At 39.3% G+C, this 23,037-nt stretch overlaps 1 protein-coding gene across 3 annotated transcripts in view; it reads right to left on the bottom strand.

Moving 5' to 3' along the window:
* Positions 1-862: 862 nt before the first annotated feature.
* The window catches only part of nutf2 (nuclear transport factor 2), a 53,403-nt gene continuing 31,228 nt past the window's right edge, over positions 863-23,037 (bottom strand). For all 3 annotated transcript variants that reach the window (XR_013576901.1, XM_078544177.1, XM_078544178.1), the window contains one exon: positions 863-5,601. Coding sequence is in view for 2 of the 3 variants with exons in the window: in XM_078544177.1 (XP_078400303.1) it covers positions 5,488-5,601 (114 nt within the window). In the remaining variant the exon portion in view is untranslated. The remainder of the gene's footprint in view (positions 5,602-23,037) is intronic.

Below are 23,037 nucleotides of genomic sequence, written 5' to 3' on the forward strand. Positions count from 1 at the left end.
TGGGGCAGTTGGTGCTGAATACATACAACACATGCTGATCAGAATACGTCCAGGAAGGAAATAAGCAAGATTACTCTTTTGGAAAAGGCAGAAATAAAGGGACCCCTAATTCTCATCTGTTTTAAATTAAATAGAACTATTTGGTTTCATTCATATTCCAATTTGCATCCTATCCTACATTGTACATGTAAAATATACCACCATTCTGATTTTGCATGTTTGAAAAAGTAATTTAAATTTCTTCCCCCTGCAAAATTTTCTCCTTTTCTGTTGATGCTCACTGGGTTTTTGTTATCTGGCATCATGGGTAATTATTATTCATGTGTTTGTTTAAACAAGAAGTTTCAGTAGGCTATTCAACCATAGGGAACAACCTGGGTCACTGGGAAGTCTAAACAAAACTTCCATTATCCAAGCATTGTATATCACAAACAAACAACTGAACACGTATATTTAAAGGAAATACAGATCACGTTATGTTTTAGATTTCATCTTGAAATGTTTGCAATTACTTTGAAATCCTTGTGAATTCTTGTAAGCTTGACTTAATCTAAAATGTACCACAAATTCAAGCCTCTTACTCAAACCAAACATATATATTATAATTAAAATGAAGTCATGGGAAACTTTCATCACCACCTTTACCTATCTACTTACTTGATTGGGACAAATGACAAATTTTACAAAACTGAAAGTATGCATTATGAAAGAATTAAAAACACCCCATGAAGTATAAACTAATGAATGAGAAATCTTCAAATGTCGTCGATATCCAACATATCAATGCTCTAACCTTAAACCACCTGCTATAATGCCTTAATCCATTTTCGGCTGAAGCAATAACGTTAAGTACAATGAGAAAGCTGTTTGATAAAGTTTATTTTAGAAACCAACAAAACAATGATTTTACACTGCAATAAAATCAATGTGTACCAGTTATTACTGAAAGCAGAGCTTTCACTTTCCTAAAAAGGTCATCAGAAGTTAGATTCTGTATACATAAGCCTAAAAAAGCATCAGAGCTTCAGGAACATCAGATGGCCCAAGATTCTTAGTTATGTCTGGGACTGTGAGAGCACCTGAAAACTGTGTTCCTGTCAACCTAAACCATATAGCAAAGGCAAAAAAGGCTAAATGGATATCTAAGAAAATATTTTTAGATCAAGATTATTTTTTCAAACAGCAAAATATCTAAGGCAAAACAACATATCCTTAGTATGGCACAAAGTATCATATTTAAATAATTTCTGAACAAAAGTCCTTTGACACAAATTCACAGTACATTAGGTGTAAGCTGCACACGGTGCTTTACAGTTGCCAAGAATTCTGAAGGCAGCTTGAGTTACATCCATATGAAAGGCAATATTCAACTAATTCACCCAACTATCCATTCTTTTACACATACGTTTGCTTTTGATGTACTTGTTCAAACTATTATTCTCATATCTTTCATTAATTTATTTTTCAGCAACTCCAAAACATTGCAAAATGTACACTTTTAATGTATATGTTTTTCAGTTCATTAAACTTAAATGTAGTTATAATTCCATAAATGTATCCTTATAAATTGCCATTTTGATTGGCAATTATCATTAAATACTTGCACTTAAATTGTCAGCTTTTTATGCATCATTGCAGTAATGTTTCCAAAAATTGGTTGAAGTAATCAGGAGTTATTTAGTTATATCATAAAAAGGTTACACTCCTTTATGTACTCTTAAATTTGCTTAAGAACAACAATGAAAAAGATCAGAATGGATACTAAGCTTACACTAAAGAATAAGACAAAAACACCTAGGTAAATCTTTTCTCCAAACTGACTGAATGCATTCCATAGCCAGATTGGAAATAATAACTTTCAAAGGTGTTTTAATTCAAACAGGAATTTAATGGAGTTCTCAGCTCTGAATAAAATCGATTCATATAAAGTATGAAGGAGTTTGTGGCTGGTATGTCAACTTCATAGGCCATGTTGTGAATACTGATATAGAAGCACCAATAGTTAAAGCCACCAGCAATCTCCCAAGAAGCTTCAAAAAAAATAAGATGATCCATCATTGCAGTAGCAACCACACTCAAAGTTCTTAAGTGGGCCACTCAAATCTGTCAACCTTAAGTGTGGGGAAATTCTCAGTCAATTTGTCACACACAAGGTGTCACTATACAACAAGAAATTGATATTGTTGCTTCGGCATTGGGAAGTTTATTTGTACCACCAGCCAATCATGGAGTCATTTCAGTTTTGACCACTGTAAAATCAATGACCAGCATGCACTCCTAGCTGAAACAGAATGGGTGCGAAACAGCCAACAGAATGTAAAATAAGCAAATACAACCTTTCCCATTCCAGTCCTTCATTGGGAAAAGGATCCGACAAATTAGAGAAAAACATGGTTGCATCAGAATATGTTTATAAGAAGGAATCAGATGATTCCTGGATTTACTTGAAGGCTGAGTTACTATTTTCAGTAGTGTGCTATAGTGTTCTTTTATATTTACATCAGAAATTATTCTATCCATAGAATGAACTGTGTGACGAATGTGAATATTTAAAGATAAAAGTGATGCTTCTATGGAACATATGTAATGTACCATGTTTTAACCATTTACGAAATGTATAGTAACAAAATGTAAATAGACACTATTGAATCACAAATAGATTGCAAAATAAACTGCTCCTTGATAAATGGTGACTCAATTACACCATTGCACATGTGCCTTTAAGAAAGAAAGGCAGACAGCTTTCACAATACTGTGACACAAAGTTCTGAGTTGAATTAGACACAATATTTGCTTTGCTTTACCACAAACTGTCCTCAGTGCTCAACATGGTAATTTCAGCCTGCACATTCATTATTGCGACATATACCCAAATTGATTCAACCTAGGGCAAGGCACAGAGATGAATTTTAAACTGTGATAGCCATCATCTTTAATTGGAATAAAACATTAATGAACTAGAAGCTATCAAATTAGAATTAACTGACTTTATTCATATTTTAGAAACTTTACATGCAATTACGAAAACCAAACAACTTCTTATGGGACACTAAAGACATTAAATTATTGTCCACAAAATATTAGATACCTCTGGATATCTAAATTTAGAATTATGTTCGGGCCAGTCCTCTATGTACTTCATTATGTAATATACCAGATTCCAATTTAAAAATTCTAACTCAGAACGTTGCTCTGTATAACATATTTGGTTAATGAAACTAAATTTTCTAACCTGTATTGTACAGTTGCCTGCAAGTTCAAAATCAAACAAATGCTCACTTCTTACCATGACAAACATGAGGCTTAATACTTCACAGTACAACTGCCAGCATTACCAAGTTGCACAAGAATATTCAAGCTGTGGGAGCAATCTGTAAATTTTATAATAATTTTTACAAGTAACTATGTCACTGTGTCAAGACTCAGACTTAACACTCTAATCATTGTCCTGGCAGTTATCTAGTAAAACTGCTGCTTTATGTTTTCAGTTTTGGATAACCATACTAAAAGGAATGGTGTCATCTAACTGGGTTTTGCACCACTTTGAATTTATTGGAGATTAATCCTTTAAGTTCAGGAGAAAAGATACTGGCTCCAAAACAAGTCTGCATTCAAAAAGAATACATTCTCAGAGAAATCACATTGTCCTGTTAAAATCAAGAGGAGTTTTCACAAATTATTGAGATTCTATATCTGTGCACGTGGCCTCACAGAAATGCAATTTCCAGAAAATCCATAATGTAAATGAATCCAGTGTCAGAAGTTATTTTATAAATATTGTATTTAAAAGAAAAGCTTTCATTGTGAAACATACAGACCTAAAAGGTTGCAGGCTCAAACCATGGCATGACTAAGAATGGAAAGTCCTACTTCTTATAGCTATTCAATTACTAGTTTTTTGGAAATTAAACATTTCTGGAATTTAGATGGGGGCAGTAATGGGTTGGGCTGCTGACACAATGCATGACTACTTGGGTGAGATGCCAGAGTGCCCCGGTAATCATGGAAGTGTACTTCCAACATGCATCATATTCAAGAAAAGAAAAACCCAAAATCTGCAACACCAAACCTATGCATACTAAATATATTAGGAGAAAAAAATCCAGCACTCTTAAAGACAACTGTACCAGTAACATTCACATAATTCTTTAAGATAAATGCTAATTTTTATTTTGTTCACAAATGCTTATTGCATTACTAGTATTTTTTGCATTATACAGTAATCTACAGCTCTGGTACCAAGTGATATAGTTTAATATGAATGAATGGATTCCATTTTCTTTTTTGCAGGTTACTTGGATCTATGTCAATCAAAAATTTCATAAAAGAAATAGATGATGCAGTATTCTAACTGATACATCAGAAGTTTTCCAACTTTGTGGTCATAAGCTTAAATGTTAGAGGAACATGACACTGGAATTCACAACTATGGAGAATTTCCAGAGGCCAAAAGCTGACAATCTTGATCCACTTCTAGCTCGACTGGCAACTGGCCACAGTGCAGCACTGGCAGCACCAGCCATTGAAAAGGCTAGTTAACACAGTTTCCCCCTTCAAGCTGACGGAAATCACATGGTTAGGAGAATAGAGAAAAAGGGAGAATTAAAATATAATGCATGAGTATCTACAATAAGTACAACCTAATGTTCCAAGTACTGGCTTGTTTTACTGAAACCTTCAAAATTTGAAAAGGTTAAGTAATATGATTTTCAAGTTCAAATACAGATAAATTTGTAGTTTTAAACCAATTCAACGTTTACACATCATGTTGAATATTGTACATTACAGCTATAAAAGACTTATGTCACTATCTTATTCTTTTATAGCCTCAATTCATCATGGAGACAAAATTAGTCTTCAGTAGAACTGAAACAAGTTAGCTCATGATATACAAGGTAGAACACAAATAACTATGTTTGAGTTCACTTATGTTATGACTGTCCTTTGATAAGACAAGTGACTAAACCTTCACACCAGCACAAACAATACCCAACAGCAATTTTTCCTTCAATTGGATTATATGGTCAAATACATTTTTTAATAAAAGAAACACCCTAAAACCAGCTAGGAAACTAAATGAAACAATTTCCATCTTAAGAAAAGTACATGGTTTATTGTATCACGAGTCAACAAAACGTTATGAACAAATCAAAAAATTGGACAGGTAGTTGCTGTTATTTATTTCGATTCTTTGGATTGCTGTAGCAACTTACCAGTACACAGAGGAAAAAAGTGTGGTATGACTTATCTTCTAAGGCATGCTGGTACAACACACACTGGGGTACTGTCTTGCCCATGTCAGCTAAAGTAACATTTTTCCAAACATCATGCACAAATAGCTAAATTCAAGCAAACTGTGATTAGATACTACGCAGATTGCAGATTTTACTGTTGCGTACACGATTGTGTATGATATTTGGAATCTAGTTATTGTGATTAATAGCAAATTAGAAGAGTGGATTTAGGGATGTGCTGGAGGCAGAAGTCTCAGCCAAAATTATGCAGTGCTAGTCTGAAGACATCATTGGTGCAGACCCAAGCGTCGTTGATGTTTTTCAGTAGAAATATCTGGTGAAATCCCATTACAGGGTCTTCATCAGCCTGAAAGGAAAGAAAATAGATTTAGGTTCTGAAGAAGCAAATGTTTCCTTTATTTGTTTGTACTTGCACTTACAGGGTGAACAGCTAAAATAGTTAGTGTAAAGCTCCGAATACCCAGTTCAGTCATATAAATAAATTCAATACATTGGTCCTCTGAAGTTCCTGGTTGAACCTATCAGTAAACATTAGGGACCCATTTAGAAGCCTTCAGGCTGATTCTGGGCTTTTCCAGTTGCACTTGTAAGGCAGTAGAGCTTCGGTTATTCACTTCAAGGGCAAAGACATCCATCCCCATATTAAGACTTGCCAAGGCTATTGGCACAAAGGAGTTACATGGGAGAGTGTCAGAGATAGAGAAGCAGCCTGGACTCCTGAAAAGCCATCTTGTCTGGACAATCCTCACCCTCCATTACAGGCAGACAGGTGTCAGAGATGTGATCAATGTGCTGTAAGAGCCCACCAGACTACATAAATTAAGAACCATCCTGCTGACTCCACTGGAATTGTGGCCGGCAGATCTTTTGGCCACCTAAACTACTTAAATTGCTGATATGCTTAGAGGTGTAGGGCAAGGTGAGAATGCCTAATGAGTACTTTGTATCTGCGTTTATGAAAGAAGATGCTGACAAAATATCAGCAAGAACAGAGATCACAGATGTAGTGGATGCAGTGAAAATTAATCGGCAGGGCATACTAGAAAGGCTGGCTTTGCTTAGTGTGGATAAGTCGCCCGGTTCAGATGTCTTGCATCCCAGGTTGCTAAAGGAAGTGGGGGTAGATATAGCAGAAGGGCTCGCCATAATTTTCCAATCCTCCCTAGATACGGGGCAGGTGACAGAGGATTGGAAAGTGGCAAATGTGACATCCTTGGTAAAGAAAGGGTGTAAAGACATTCTTACAGACCAATCAGTGTAACGTCTGTGGTGGGTAATGTTCTAGAAACAATAATGAGGGGAAAAAAATCAACAGGCACTTGAGAGGATTGAGCTAATCAAGAATTGCTAGTATGGATTTATAAATGGCAGCTTGTGTTTGGCTAAGCTAGTTGAATTTTTTGATGAAGTGACAGAGAAGGTTGAAGGAAACGCACTGGATGTTGTCTATATGGATTTTAAGAAAGCACGCGACTAAGTATCACATAAAAGGCTGGTTAACAAAGCTCAGGCACATGGAATGGGACAATCTGTATCAGCTTGGATAAAAAAATTGGTTTAAGGAAAGAAAACAGCAAGTTGTGGTAAATAGTTGTTTTTCCAGACTGAAGGATGGTAGTTTTTTTACACATATATATTTGATACATGTATAGATACTGGAATACAGAGTAAAATTTCAAAATTTGCTGATGATACCAAACTTGGTGGTGTAGCAAACAGTGAGGATTTTACTATTTGACTGCAACAGAATATAGGCTAGTTGAATGGGCAGACAAGTGGCCAATGCAATTTAATATAGAGGAGTGTGAAGTGTTGCAAATTGGCAGAAGGGATAGGGAGAGACAATATATACTTAATGACATGATTCTAAAGAGAGTGTATGGTCAGTGGGACTCGGGATACAAGGCATAGATTTTTGAAGGTGGCAGGACATGTTGAGAGAGCGGTTAGTAAAACATACAGGATCTTGGGCTTCATAAATAGGGGCAGTGAGTATAAAAGCAAACAAGTTATCCTGAACCTTTAGAAAGCTCTGATTAGGCCTCAACTAGAGTAACGTGTCCAGTTCTGGTCACCACATTTTTGGAAGGATATGAGTGCCCTCGAGAGGGTGCAAAGGCGATTTACGAGATTGGTTCTAGGGATCGGGGGTTTTAGTTACAAGGTCAGGTTAGAGAAGCTGGGGTTGTTCTCCTTGAAGCAAAGGAGGGTGAGGGGAGATCTGATAAAGGTGTACAAGATTATGTCAGGTTTAGATAACAGGGATGAGAATAGCTGAAGACAAGGAGGTCTGAAAATTAATGGCTGAAGACTAAAAGGTCTGAAAACTTTTTATGCCAAGGAAAAATGCAGTTATAGACCTTATGATCTCTAGTGATTGCAGAAACTTCTAGGCCACTTCAAATTGGTGGAATTATTAAATGTCAAGTGCGCAGAAACATTAGTTTGCTCATTGTTTACCTTCTATTACCGTCAAGACTGTGGACCAATGCATTTGTATCAAATCACCAGAGCAACCTCAGCATTTCAGCATTCAAAGCAGTTAGTGCATAAAATACAGAATGAAGTCCATACTAACAGAACATGACCTTGTTGGATTATGTACATGCAAAGCAAAGCATTACAGCAGTGCTTCAGAAACTATTTTCTAATGTGATGGCATTTTAACTCACCACCACCTTCCTAAGGACAACTTGGGATGGACAACAAATGCTGGCCTTGCCAGTGATTCCCACATCCCATGAACAAGTATATAAAAAAACTCTTGAAAATTATCACAAACCCAGACACCAGTAAAAAGAAATAGCAAACAGCATAGTAACATTCAGTGAATAATTAAAGTTTGCATATTATAGATCAGCATGTAATAATACATCATATAAATATGAAAATCTGTTTCTAAAGTACTTGTAAAAATATTATTTACACTTATACAGGAGTTCAGCCAAGCTCTTCATATTCCCTGGTAACAGAAGATTCAGTGAAGCCCTTCTCACCTCCAAACCCAACGTACACATTGGAATCAGCCCTTCCCCTCCACCACACACCCTACCTCCCAGCTCACCTAACCCCACTCACTCAGCAGCCCCTCTTCCCAATAACCCACCCTTCACTCACTCAGCAACACCTATCCCCAACTCCTCTCCCCCACCCCACCCCCCCCACCCCACCCAATTAACTCACTCAGAGCCTGGCCTACCCAACAGCCTCACAGCAACACCATGTTGCTCTGGAGCCCCACAGGCCCCTTTGTGGCCAGTCACCGACTGAAAAATGGTGCATTCAGACTCCGCTACATCATCCCGTGTAGCTAGTTGTACTGTGTCAAAGCACGTCCCTTAACATGTCCGTTTTACCCTCTTTTGCAAGAACTCCCGTTCGGACTTGATTCAATGAGGGACTCATTTAAAAACAAAAAAGTATCAGTCTGAATTAGCAGCAGGGGCAAGTTGTCAAATTAATTTTAGAATATTAATTAATCCAAACAAGGTTGTTCTGAGTCTATTTCCTAAAAGTACATTGGTTAAAGAATAACACTTTTCACAAAAACTGCATGCTTGATTCTCAATATAATGTTGCATTAATATAAATTCTTCCATCTTGAGTGTTTTTTTGCAATGGACAATTATTGCAACTATTGCATTTTAAAGCTAACTACATTATAACATCTCACTGAATTAAGAAAAAAATGTTTGTGGCTTGTGAGCCTTTTTAATGAAGAATAATTCTGTCGTTTTTTTTTGCAGGAGACCAGAAATCATCAATCTTTACACTATCCCTTCCAGTGCACAAGTTTAAACATCTCACTCTTTTGACTTGACAAATCAATAAGTAACACACAGTGCAGAATCTACCTCACTAACTTTAGAAATTTCCAGTTTTGACGTCGTCATTTACATCCTCTGCAACTACTGTTTCCAAGACGTCCAAAGAAAAAAAGACTTCTGCATCGGGCTTGGGCTCCTCTGCTCCTTCCCCCTCCCCATTTGCCAAATCCCATAGAGACTCGGGCTCCACTGCTCACCACCACCACCCCCCACCCCGTCGCCTGCTGAACCCCACGGAGACTCAGGCTTTGCAGGTAGGCAAGGAAAAACCGTTCCAATTAGATGACAGGAGTAGTCGACATAGATTTAAGGTTTTGGCCAAGACATTCGGGTGGTGGAGTGTGCAGCAAGTGGTAATAACCTGGAACTCACCACCCATGAGGTGGTGGAAGTGGAGGCAATGAATGAATTCAAAAGGAAGCGGGATGGGCACTTGATGGAATTAAATTTGTAGAACTACAGGAGTAGAATCTGAGAATGAAACTGACCGAATTGCTCTAGAGAGCGCCGATAGGTCTCATTCTGTGCCGTAATCACTCTATGAGCAGTGAAAATCGAAGTGTTAATTCTTTAATATTTATCTCATAAGCAGCAGTGGTTTTCTCATCAAAAATTGATGTAACATGATAAAGCATTAAATCAGCATCAGTGAGTTCTTTGATAAGGCTGTAAATTCCCTCACTTCAACTAAAAGACATGGTGACTTGCAGGGCTGCGATCTATTTTGCAGTTAGTTTCTAGTCAAACTCAGGAAACTCAGCTCATTTAAATTTTTTTAGCTTACTACTGAGGATGCCTCAAAATACTCTTGCCATCACTGTGCACAAACATAGTTTAACTTCAGTCAATAATGTTCAGTCAGCTTCTGATGTAACAATCAAGATCTCACTATGAAAGGATACTAATCAAACCTTAATTGAATTTAGCTATTACAATGTAGTGCTTTACCATTAGATGTGAAAACATAGTGGATCAATTGACTTTAGGAAAATTTCAGTAAATTTTGTTCTCAAGTCAAAGCCTGTTTCCTTTCAGCATTGTTCACACTTCGACCTTTGAAATGCTACAGCAATCTTCTCGACAATACCATCAAAACCAACTTTAAAAAATTTGACTCAAATAATTTTTTACATTCTCAAAGTAAATTTGGTATGTATCCCATGATCTGTTTTAAAACAGCATGTTTCAGTCATTTTAGATATTGAATGGCATCCAAGTGTAACAAGACCAGTGAGAAAGGTCTGAAAGAAAGACTTGTATTAAATCGTACACTATGAATTCCATCAAAATTAACAATTGTTTAATCACTAATCATATCTGGCCATGAAATGTCATACAAAATTACACTTGGCAAAATTTCTCATTTCTAAACTAAGTCTTCCCCTATGATTTTAGCCACCAGGTGTCCTTGTGAGAGATTTCTCAGTTAATTGACCAGCAGACACAGTAAAGTGATCTGAAAGCAATTCACCTTCTTTCAGGCATGGTCCACAGGAACAAGTTATTTACATTATCAGAATGTCAGCTTTGGCCCAGTGGGTAGCACTCTTGCTTTAGAGTCACATGGTTCTGGATTCAAGTTCCACTCCAGAGGCTTCAGTCAAAAATCAAGGCTGACACTCAAGTGCTGAGGGAATCCCCATCTGCCTGCTCAGTCTATGTAAAAGATCCCATGGTACCATTTCAAAAAAAAACAGCAGGGGGGTGGTTATTCCTGTTGTCCTGGCCAATATTTATCACTCAATCAACATCACAGGTTATTTGGTCATTATCAAACTGCTGCTTGTGGGAGTTTGCTGTATGCAAAATTGGCTGCCACTTTTCCTACAGTATAAAACAAATAATAGAATCAAAGAGAGAGTAACAGACTAGCAGCTAACATAAAAGGGAATCCAAAAGTCTTCTATAGGCATAATAAATAGTAAAAAGGTGGCAAGAGGAAGACTGGGGACAATATGGACTTAAAAAGGGGGATTTAAAAAGGGAGGCAAGGGCATGTCCGAGGTACTAAATGAGATTTTGCATCTGTCTTTACCAAAGAGGAAGAAGCTATCCAGGTTACAGTGAAAAAGGAGGTAATTAATAGACTAGAAGGGTTTAAAATTGGTAAGGAGATGGTACTGAATAGGTCGTTTGTACTTAAAAGTCGATAAGGCACCAGAGCCAGATACAATGTATCCAAGGAGACTGAGGGAAGTGAGGGTGGAAATTGTGGCAGCACTGGCCAAAATTCTCCAGTCTCCCTTAGACTCAGGGGTGGTGCCAGAGGACTGGAGAATTGCAAATGTTACACCATTGTTCAAAAGGGTGTAAAGATAAACCCAGTCAGATAAACAAGGCAGTCAGTTTAACTTCAGTGGTGGAGAAACTTCTTGAAACAATAATTCAGGGTAAAATTAATAATTACATGGACAAATGCGTGTTAATTAAGGAAAGCCAGCATGGCTTAAGGAAAAATCATGCTTCATTAACTTTTTTTTGAAGATATAACAAAGTGGGTTAAAGAAAGCAACGCTGTTGATGGGCTTCCAAAAGGCATTTGATACAGTGGTATCAACATGCAACAGACTTGTGAGCAAAGTTAGAGGTCATGAAATTAAAGGAACAGCAGCAACATGGATATGAAATTGGCTGAGTGACCAGAAACAAAGTAGTGGTTAATGGATGTTTTTCTAAGGGCCAGTGTTGAGATCCTTGCTCTTCCTGATATATATTAATGACCTAGGCCTTGGTGTACAGGGCACAATTTCAAAATTTGTGAATGATACAAAACTTGGAAGCATTATGAACTGTGAGGAGGATAGTGTAAAACTTCAAAAGGACATGGACAAATGGGGGAATAGATGGACAAGTAGCAGATGAAGTTCAACGTGGAGAAATGTGAAATGATTCATTTTGGTAGGAAGAATGAGAGACAATATAAAATAAAGGGTACAACACTAAAGAGGGTGCAGGACCAAAGAGACTTGTGCATAAGTCACTGAAGGTAGCAGGACAGGCTGAGAGTTGTTAATAAAGCATACAGTATCCCAGGCTTCATTAATAGGGGCAGAGTACAAGAGCAAGAAGGTTGTGTTGACCTTGTATAAGACACTAGTTTGGCCTCAGCTGGAGTACTAAGTCCAGTTCTAGGCGTTGCACTTTCAGTAAAATATGAAGGCATTGGAGAGAGTGCAGAAAAGATTCATGATAATGTGTCATGGAACAAGGAACTTCAGTTGCATGGATAGATTGGAGAAGCTTGGGCTGTTTTCCTTGAAGAGAAAATTTAGAGGTGATCTTATTGAGGTGCTCAAAATCATGAAGGGTCTATACAGAGTAGATAGGGAGAAACTGTTCCCATTGAAGGAAGAATCCAGAACCAGAAGACACTGGTTTACAGCAACTGCCAAAAGCAATGACGACACGAGGAATTTTTTTTTTGTGTAAACACAGCGAGTAGTTAAGATCTAGAATGCAGTGCTTGAGATTGTGGTGGAGGAAAATTCAATTGAGGTCTTCAAAGGAGAATTGGATAATTATCTGAAGAAAAAAAAATTGAAGGACTATGGAGAAAAGGCAGGAGAGTGGCACGAGGTGAGTTGCTCTTGCAGAGAGCCAGCACAGACAGGATGGGTTGAATGGTTACAATAGAGAAGGAAGCTAATCTACAATGATGACTACAACAATGGCTTAATTGGCTGTAAAGTGTTTTGAGATGTCTGCTGGTCTTGAAATGTGCAATATAAATGCATGCCTTCCTTTTTTCTTCTATTTGAGAATGTTAAACTTAGTGTACTATTTATCTGATTATATTTAGCACATTAATTTTGCAAAGCAAGCACTGTGGTCATAGAAATTGAATTATTCTGTGTATTTACAATTCAAGAAATTGTGTTACTGTTCTATTGCCAATGATTACATTGAAGATGAATACAATTGTGTATATGCATGTAGTCAGGAGTGCAATACATTGAAGCAGGGTCTGATATCTACAGTGCTGCACTGTCCTCACTGCCTGTTTCTGCCTGAAAAACAAATTAATTTGTATTTAGAAAATTTCATATGCTCTCGGGGTGTTCTCAAGTAGCACTATAGCCAGTAATCCGTTTTTGAAGTGTCATCATTGTTGTCATGTTGCCAAACACAGCCAATTTACAGACAGCAAAATCCAAATAGTAATGAGATAAGTGATCAGTTACTCTATTTTGTGAAACAAAAACAAAAATACCTGGAAAAACTCAGCAGGTCTGACAGCATCTGCGGAGAAGAACACAGTTAACATTTCGAGTCCATATGACTCTTCAACAGAACTAAGGAGAAATAGAAAAGAGGTGAAATATAAGCTGGTTTAAGGGGGATGGGACAATTGGAGCTGGATAGAGGGCCAGTGATAGGTAGAGATAACCAAAAGATGTCATAGACAAAAGGACAAAGAGGAGTTGAGTTGAAACTGGTGATATTATCTAAGGAATGTGATAATAAAGGTACAGATAGCCCTAGAGGGGGTGGGATTAGGGGAAGGGATCGAAATGTGCTAAAAGGCAAAGATAAAACAATGAATGGAAATACATTTAAAAATAATGGAAATAGGTGGGAAAAGAAAAATCTATATAAATTATTGGAAAAAAGGGGGATCGGAAAGGGGGTGGGGATGGAGGAGAGAGTTCATGAGTGCAACACCTGCCCCTTTACTTCCCCTCTCCTCACCGTCCAAGGGCCCAAACACTCCTTTCAAATGAAGCAGCATTTCACTTGCACTTCCCTCAATTTAGTCTACTGCATTCGCTGCTCCCAATGCGGTTTCCTCTACATTGAAGAGACCAAACGCAGACTGGGTGACCGCTTTGCGGAACACCTTCAGTCTGTCCGCAAGCATGACCCAGACCTCCCTGTCGCTTGCCATTTCAACACTCCACCCTGCTCTCATGCACACATGTCCATCCTTGGCCTGCTGCATTGTTCCAGTGAAGCTCAACGCAAACTGGAGGAACAGCACCTCATCTTCTGACTAGGCACTTTACAACCTTCCAGACTAAATATTGAGTTCAACAATTTTAGAACCTGAACTCTCTCCTCCAGCCCCACCCCCTTTGTTTTTTCCCACTCCTTTTTGTTTTTTCAAATAATTTATATATATTTTTCTTTTCCCACCTATTTCCATTATTTTTAAATGTATTTCCATCCATTGTTTTATCTCTACCTTTTAGCCTTTTTCGATTCCTTCACCCCACCCCACCCCCACTAGGGCTATCTGTACCTTGCTTGTCCTGCTTTCTACCCTTAATTGGCACATTCATTTAGATAATATCACCACCTTCAACACCTCTTTGTCCTTTTGTCTGTGACATCTTTTGGTTATCTCCACCTATCACTGGCCCTCTATCCAGCTCTCTTGTCCCAACACCGCCCCCCCACCCCCCCACACAACTTAAACCAGCTTACATTTCACCACTTTTCTATTTTTCCTTAGTTCTGTTGAAGAGTCATGCGGACTCGAAATGTTAACTGTGCTCCCTTCCACAGATGCTGCCAGACCTGCTGAGTTTTTCCAGGTATTTTTGTTTTTGTTTTCAACCTTTTATTTGTTCTCCAAGTCTAGGAAGCTTAAAAGTTGGAGCTGCCAAGATAGGTAAAATATGGATAGGATAACAGAGAAGGATGCTAGAAGAGACATGGGGAATCAGCAATTTTCGTATGTGACTCTTGATTGTGTGCATGGTGCTTTATCACCTTTTGGAATATGGGGATTAACTCCATTTTTGTGCATCGTCAACTCTTATTGTATGTACTGGGTTTCACTTTTTGTATACTGATGGGTCTCACATTGTGGATGTATTGAGGGAAATGGCAACTCAACGTTGGTCATGATCCCCGCAATCAACCGGGGTTAGCCAATGTAATTTTGTAGAAACGTGGCCATGATGCCCAGGAAAGAAAATGACCTCTGACTTATTTTACCTCCTTGGAAAGCTACAAAGAAAGAAAGTATCACAAATGAGCAATCAAAACATTGAAATTTCAATATTGAATTTTCTACATTACATTGCACTACATTATGGAATATTGATATTCCACAATGTAGTGCAATAGAAGGCAGTTAGATTACATTTTTTGTACCGGGGTAATTTTATTGGCCCTTCTTCATAACCTCACACCAATCTTGGAGGCCTTTGCCCATTTTCTTTCATTTGAGACACTAAGGAGAAGGAAGAATGTGTATATAGCACCTTTCTCAACCTCAGGATGTTCTAAGTGCTTCACAGCCAATGAAGTATTTGAAATGCAGGGATGAGTGTCCTCAGCAAGATCCCACAAGCACCAATGACATAGTCACCAGGTTTTGTTTTATTCATTTTGGAGGACAGAAAATATTGGCCAGGGCATGAGAAGAATGCCACTGCCCTTCTGTATACTGCACCTAGGATATTAGACATTTCATATCTAGCTTCCCCCATGGGGACAAAGAATGAGGAGGATTCAATCAATAGAAATTAGGATCTGAGCATCAATTAGATGCAAATTCCTCCACAAGTACCATTGCTCAACCCATTCAAGGTCACAAAAATAGAAAGTCATGTCACTGCAGGAAATCAGTTGTTAAAATTACTTCTAACCCAGAGACTAAGTATAGTACCAAAAAATTTAAGATACAGTAATAAATCAATAGTCATTTCACTTGTGCATCCTTTCTTTAGGTCACCATGCATTATGTTTGATGCTATCATGAGCTAGTTGCCGAGAGACTTCTGAAATATTTGAGTGCTCAGTTCTCCTCATTTCCTTTTCCCGTGACACACCAGGAAATTGTGACAATCATTCAGTAAATCACATCCCTTCATCTGCACTGCAAATTCCCCAATTTCAGAATGTGTGAAATCACACAGCACAATATACCATTAGCCTCTAGTGATATTTCACTATTAAAAACATATAATTAAATGACAACAATTACAGTCCTGTTTTTTGAAAAAATCTTAAGAGGGCCAATGGGTTGGATCTGCTTAGTGAGAATAACCAAACCTCAGTTTGATGGCAGGACAGGTGATGTGTCACGGCTGCATCACGTGGGAGTTCCTGGATAACATTATAATCCAGGGTAAATACGTCTGCAATAAGTTGTTTGTGGCTTGAGGAACTTCAGCTCAAAGTCATTGAGCTGGAAGCTGAGCTGCAGACTCTGCGACACATCATGGAAGGGGAAAGTTACCTGGATGCTTTATACCAGGAGGCAGTCACACCACTTAGGGTAAGGTCTTCTGATTTGGTCAGTGGCCAGGGGCAGGAGGGTGTGAATGCGAGTGAGGCAGGTAAGGAGACCCAGGGGGCAGCAGTGCAAGCCTCTGCAATTGTCCAACAGGCTTGAGGTTCTTTCAGCTTGCTTGGATGAGAGTAGGAGCTGCAGAGTGGATCAGCAAACTGACCATGGCACTGTGAAGCCATCCAAATTTGGGGAACAAAAAGGAATGTAGTGGTAGTAAGGGACCATACAGCAAGGGGGATTGACACTGTTCTCTGTAGCAAAGAGCAAGAGTCCAGACGGCTTTGTTGCCTGCCCAGTGCCAGAGCTCGGGATATCTGCTCAGGGCTGGAGAGGAAGTTTCAGTGGGAGGGCGAGGATTCAGTGGTCGCAGCCCATGTAGGTATCAACGACTTAGGCAGGATGAGGAAGGAGGCTCTGCATAATCAGCATGACGAGCTAGGCACCAAATTAAGAAGAGAACCTCAAAGGTAATAATTTCTAGATTATTACCTGGGCCACGTGCAAATTGGCATAGGACAAATAAAATTAGAGAAATGAATGCATAGCTCAAAGGCTGATGTAGGAGAAGTGGGTTCCAGTTTGTGGGACACTAGCACCAGTATTGGGGAAAGTGGGATCTGTACCATTGGGATGGCCTACACCTGAACCATGCTGGGGCTGGCATCCTCGCGAGCCACCTAACTAGGAAAGTAGAAAGGGTTTTAAACTGAATAGTAGAAGCAAGGGATCAAATTTGGAAAGATGTGGTAAACTAAAGAGTAGAGACAAGGCAAGAGAGACAGGTATTAATATGGGAAATGACAAACAGACTGTGAAAGGAAGGTACAGAGAGTACAAATCTAAGAGCAAATCAGCAGATAAGGCTAGACGCTACAAAAATAATAAAAGGACAAAACTAAAGACTCTGTATCCAAATAGCACTCGAAACAAAACAGATCAACTGATAGCGCAGATAGAAATAAATAAGTACGATCTGATAACCATTTCAGGGACATGGTACAGGATTGGGACCTGAATGTTGACGGGTATGTGACATTTAGGAACGACTGGAAGTTAGGAAAAGGTGGAGGGGTGGCTCTGTTAATTAATGGTGGCATTAGCACATTAGAGAGGGATGTCTTAATTTCAGGAAACCAGGACGTAGAAGCGGTTTAGGTTGAGATAAGGAATGATAAAGGCAAGAAATCACTTGTGGGAGTGGTGTACAGGCCCCCTAATTGTAACTACACAGTAGGACAGAGTATAAAAGAGGAGATAATGAGAGCATACCAGAAAGGTACATCAATAATCATGGGGGATTTTAATTTACATATAGACTGGAAAAATCAGATGGGCAAAGGTAGCATAGATGAGGAGTTCATGGAACGTTTTCAGGATAGTTTCTTAGAACAGCATGTTCTGGAGCCATATAGAGAGCAGGCTATATACTAGACCTGGTACCGAGCAATGAGATAGGATTAATTGATAACCTCCTGGTGAAGGCACCCCGAGGTAGCAGCGATCATAATATGATTGAATTTTGCATTCATCTTGAGGGAGAAGAGAATGTAACCAAGCCTAGAATTTTAAACTTAAATAAGCGCTATTATGAAGGCATGAAAGCACAGCTTGTTAAAGTGAACCGGCAAATGAGGTTAAGGCATATATCAATAGAAGTTCAGTGGCAGTCATTTAAAGGGATATTTCAGAATACACAGAATATATACATTCCAATGAGAAAGAAAAATTCCAAGGGGAGGGCTCCCCACTCGTGGTTAACTAAAAAATGTTAAAGACAGTATCAAACTTAAAGAAAAAGCAGATAATTTACGCAAAGACGGGTGGCAGGTCAGAAGATTGGAAAGAATATAAAGAACAGAAAAGAGTGACAAAAAGATTAATAAGGAGGGAAAAATTAGAGTATGAGAGAAAGCTAGCTAGTAATATAAAGACATATAGTAAGAGTCTGTATAGATATCAAAATACGAAGAGTTAACGAAGTGAGCACTGGTCCTATACTGTGTGCGCCTGGGGAATTGATAATGGAAAGTAGGGAGATGGCAGGTCAATTAAACAGGTATTTGGCTTTGGCCTTCACTATAGAGGACACGAATAACATCCCAGAAATAGCTGTAAATCAGAATATGGAAGGGAGGGAGGAACATCAGGGAAATTACACTCACCAGGGAAGTGGCATTGAGCAAATTGTTGAGGTTGAGAGTTGACAAATCCCCAGGTCCTGATGGACTTGACCCTAACGTCTTGAAAGAGGTGGCTAGTGAGATAGTTGATTTTAATTTTCCAAAATTCCCTAGATTCAGTGCAGGTTCCATTAGATTGGAAAATAGCAAATATAACTCCTTTATTCAAAAAGGGAGGGACACAGAAAGCAGGAAACTGCAGGCCAGTTAGCCTAACATCTGTCATAGGGAAAATGTTAGAAGCTATTATTAAAGAAGTTATAGCAGGGCACTTAGAAAAAATCAAGGCAATCAGGCAGAGTCAACATGGCTTTGTAAAAGTGAAACCATGTTCAATCAATTTAGTGGAGTTCTTCAAATGAGTCACATATTCTTCATGGATAAAGGGGAACCAGTGGATGTCATAGAGGTCTACAGCATGGAAAGAGGCCCATTGTGTCCCCGCCGGTAATCAAGCCCTAATCTACTCCAATCACATTTTCCAGCACTTGGCCCATAGCCTTGTATGCTGTGGTGTTTTAAGTGTTCATCTAAATACTTCCTAAATGTTATGAGGGTTCCCGCATCTACCGCTCTTTCAGGCAGTAAGTTCCAGATACTCCCCACCATCTGGATGAAAATTTTTTGTCCTCAAAACCCCTCTAAACCTCCTGCCCCTTACCTTGAATCTATGCCCCCTGGTTACTGACCTCTCTACTAAGGGGCAAGGTTTCTTCCTATCTATACCCTTGTAATTTCACCCACTGCAGTCAGGTCTCCCCTCAGCCCTCTCTGCTCTAAGGAAAACAACCCCAGCCTATCTAGTCTCTCGTCATAGCTGAAAGGTTCCAGCCCAGGCAACATCCTGGTGAATCTCCTCTGCACCCTCTCTAGTGCAATCACATCCTTCCTATAGTGCGGCAGTCAGAGCTGCCAGTCACCAGTGAACATTCAGAAGGCAACACTGGCTGTACAGTGAGTGACACCAGTGAACATTCAGACTGTCACACTGGCCATGTGGTGAACGTCATCAGTGAACATTCAGACTGTCAATCTGATTGTATAGTGAGTGGCACCAGTGAATATTCAGACTGTCAAACGGGCTATATGATGAATGTGGCCAATGAACATTCAGACTGTCGCACTGGGTGCCAGACAGTGGCACCAGTGAACATTCAGACCGTCAATCTGACTATACAGTGAGTATTCAGACTGCCACCCTGGGTGTCACGCAGTGACACAATTGAACATTCAAACGACAAAACTGGCTGTACAGTGAGTGTCACCAGTGAACATTCAGACGGCAGCACTGGCTGCACTAGTGAACATTCAGGCCATCAATCTGGCTGTACAATGGGTGCCACCAGTGAGCAGATGCCACACTGCCTGCACAGTGAATGTGACTAGTGAACATTCAGACTGTCAATCTGACTGTACAGTGAGTGACACCAATGAACATTCAGACCGTCGCATTGGCTGTACAGTGAGTGTTACCAACGAACATTCAGACGGCAACACTGGCTGTACAGTAAGCTGTACTTGGATTTCCAGAAGGCATTTGATAAAGCGCCACATCAAAGGTTACTGCAGAAAATAAAAGCTTCTGGTGTAGGGGGTAACATGTTGGCATGGATAAAAGATTTGCTAGCTATCAGAAAGCGGACAGTTGGCATAAATGAGTGTTTTTCTGGTTGGCAGAATGTGGCAAGTGGTGTGCCACAGGGAACACAGTGCTGGGACTTCAACTTTCTACAATTTATAAATGGCTTGGATGAAGGGACCAAAGGAATGGCTGCTAAATTTGCTGATGACACAAAGATGGGTGGGAAAGTAAATTGTGAGGAGGACGTAAGGAGGCTACAAAGTGACATAGATGGGTTAAGTGAGTGGGAAAAGATTTGGCAAATGGAGTATAATGTGGGCAAATGTGAAATTGTTCAATTTGGCAGGAAGAATAAAAAAGAAATATATTATCTAAATGGTGAGAGATTGCAGAGTTCTGCGATTCAGACGGATCTGGGTGTCCTAGTGCATGAATCACAAAAGGTCAGTATGTAGGTACAGCCAGGTAATTAGGAAAGCTAATAGAAAGTTATCATTTATTGTGAGGGGAATTGACTACAAAAGTAGGGAGGTTATGCTTCAATTGTACAGGGCCTTGATGAGACCACATCTGGAGTATTGTGTACAGTACTGGTCTCCTTATTTAAAGAAAGATGTAAATGCGTTAGAAGCAATTCAGAGAAGATTTATTAGACTGATACCAGGAATCGGCTGGTTGTCTTATGAGGAAAGGCTGAGCAGGTTAGGCTTGTATCCACTGGAATTTAGATGAGTAAGAGGTGACTTAATTGAAACCTTTAAGATCCTGAGGGGTCTTGACAGGGTGGATATGGAGAGGATGTTTCCTCTTGTGGGAAAATATAGAACTAGGGGTCACTGTTTAAAAATAAGGGGTCGCTCATTTAAGACAGATGAGGAGAAATCCTCTCAGAGTTGTGTCTCTTTAGAACTCTCTTCCTCAAAAGGTAGTCGAAGCAGTCTTTGAATAATTTTATGGCAGAGCTAGATAGGTTCTTGATTAACAAGGAGGTGAAAGGTTATCAAGGGTAGGCAGGAATGTGAGGTTGAGGTTACATTCAGATCAGCCATGAACTTATTGAATGTTGGAGCAGGCTCAAGGCACCGAGAGGCCTACTCCTGCTCCTAATTCGTATGTTCGTATGTGTGTATGTTCATATGTATTTCCCTCCCTGAAGAAATTGCCTTGCTTTTCCAAATATTTCCCCTCTTAGCCTAGCCATGAACTCAAAGCCAGAACAGCTGCAGTTCGATTACTCAGCAATTTTAGCTGGTTAGCAGCTGGAAGTTTCAAAACCCATGCTGAGTTAGTTGATTTGAGGCAGCAGGAGCTCTGCAAATGACTTCAGCCCTCTTGGGTAAACCAGGGCTCTTACTGTATCATTCTGCAATATCCTAGCATATGGGTGGACAAGACTGCATTCTGCTACAATGGTCTCAAAGGTCAGTCACCTAGTTCAATTTCAAAGCTCATACATGAAAAACTACCCTTCGGTATGTTACTGAAGAACACCTGGCACCAATGGCAACTCAACCCCAGATAATCTGAGGAAGCGAAGAGAGATAATTGAAAAATAGGTGAAATTTGAGCAACGGTCAGTTCTGAAATACTCATGACCAATTGGTTCTGAAGCTAACACCATTACAGTAATGCCAGAAAGTCATCGTCATGAAACATATGTTAAGTTTTGTAACAACTGGTATCCATTCTGTCAAGGTCGAATTACTGTTGGCACTGCAAATTGCTGGTCGATATTGTGCTTCACTTATATAGTTAATGCTTTCCAGTGTTTCCAAATGGGTAATAGTTTCCATGGATGACAGCAAATTCTACTTTGGATAGGAATGCATAGAAGGCTAATTCAGCATAAGTTTTATATATGGACCTGGTGTTTCTTACCCAGATCTACAAATTTTAAAAAATAGGAAACATAATCTCAGGATAAGGGATAGGCCATTTAAGACTGAGGTGGAGAACAACTTCTTCACTCAGAGGGTGGTGAATCTTTGGAACTCTACCCTAAAGGGCTGTGGAAGCTCAATCATTGAGCATGTTCAAGGCAGAAACTGATAAATTTCTGGAGACTAATAACATCAAGGGATATGGAGATAGCGCAGGAAAGTGACACTGAGGTAGATGATCAGCCATCAGCTAACTGAATGACTGAGCCGACTCGACAGGCCAAATGGGCTACTCCTGTTCCTACAAACTGGGTGTAAGCTAATTATGTGGCTTAAAAGATCATGAAATTTTGGGCATAAGGGTGAAACATTTGCAACTATAATATGGCCATGTCTCCTCGGCCTTTTATGCCTGTCCTCAAACCTTCCATCTGAACAAATCTCCATCCGTAAAACTGGCCATGCCCTGACTAAAATGGGAGTATCTTCCAAATGCGCTTGTTTGGTGAATAGTTTCAACTCTGTGACCCAATTTTCAGGTGTGGCAAGTAAAAGTCATTTTATCTTGTCTTTTAATTGCAATTTTCAAAGCATTTTTATAAAATGCATCCTCACCTGAGACACACACTGTATTTTAATGTATTTTTTATGGCAAAGAATAAACCAAACTAAAAATTGCAAAGCTTCCATCAGGCTCTAATAAATGCTGTGACTATTATTCATGAATGACGGTTGAATAATTCGAAACATTTTAAGAATCAGTCTCCAACAAGCAGAAAGTCTAACCACCACCCCTTGACATTCAATGGCATAAGCATTGTCGAAGCCCTCACCGTCACAGGTGGGTCACCATTGACCAGAAACTCAACCATAAATATTGTGGCTACAAGAACAGACAGAGGCTGTGTATTCCACAGGGAGCGATTCACTTCCTAACTCCCAAAGCCTTTACACTATGTCCAAGGGGTAAGCCAGCAATCTATTAGGATACTCCCCAGTTGCCTAGATGAGTGCATCTCCAACAACACTCAAGAAGCCGAACATTAGCAGCCCATTTGATTGGCACCCAA

This window comes from Cetorhinus maximus, chromosome 6, assembly GCF_964194155.1.
Source record: "Cetorhinus maximus chromosome 6, sCetMax3.hap1.1, whole genome shotgun sequence".
NCBI lineage: Eukaryota > Metazoa > Chordata > Chondrichthyes > Lamniformes > Cetorhinidae > Cetorhinus > Cetorhinus maximus.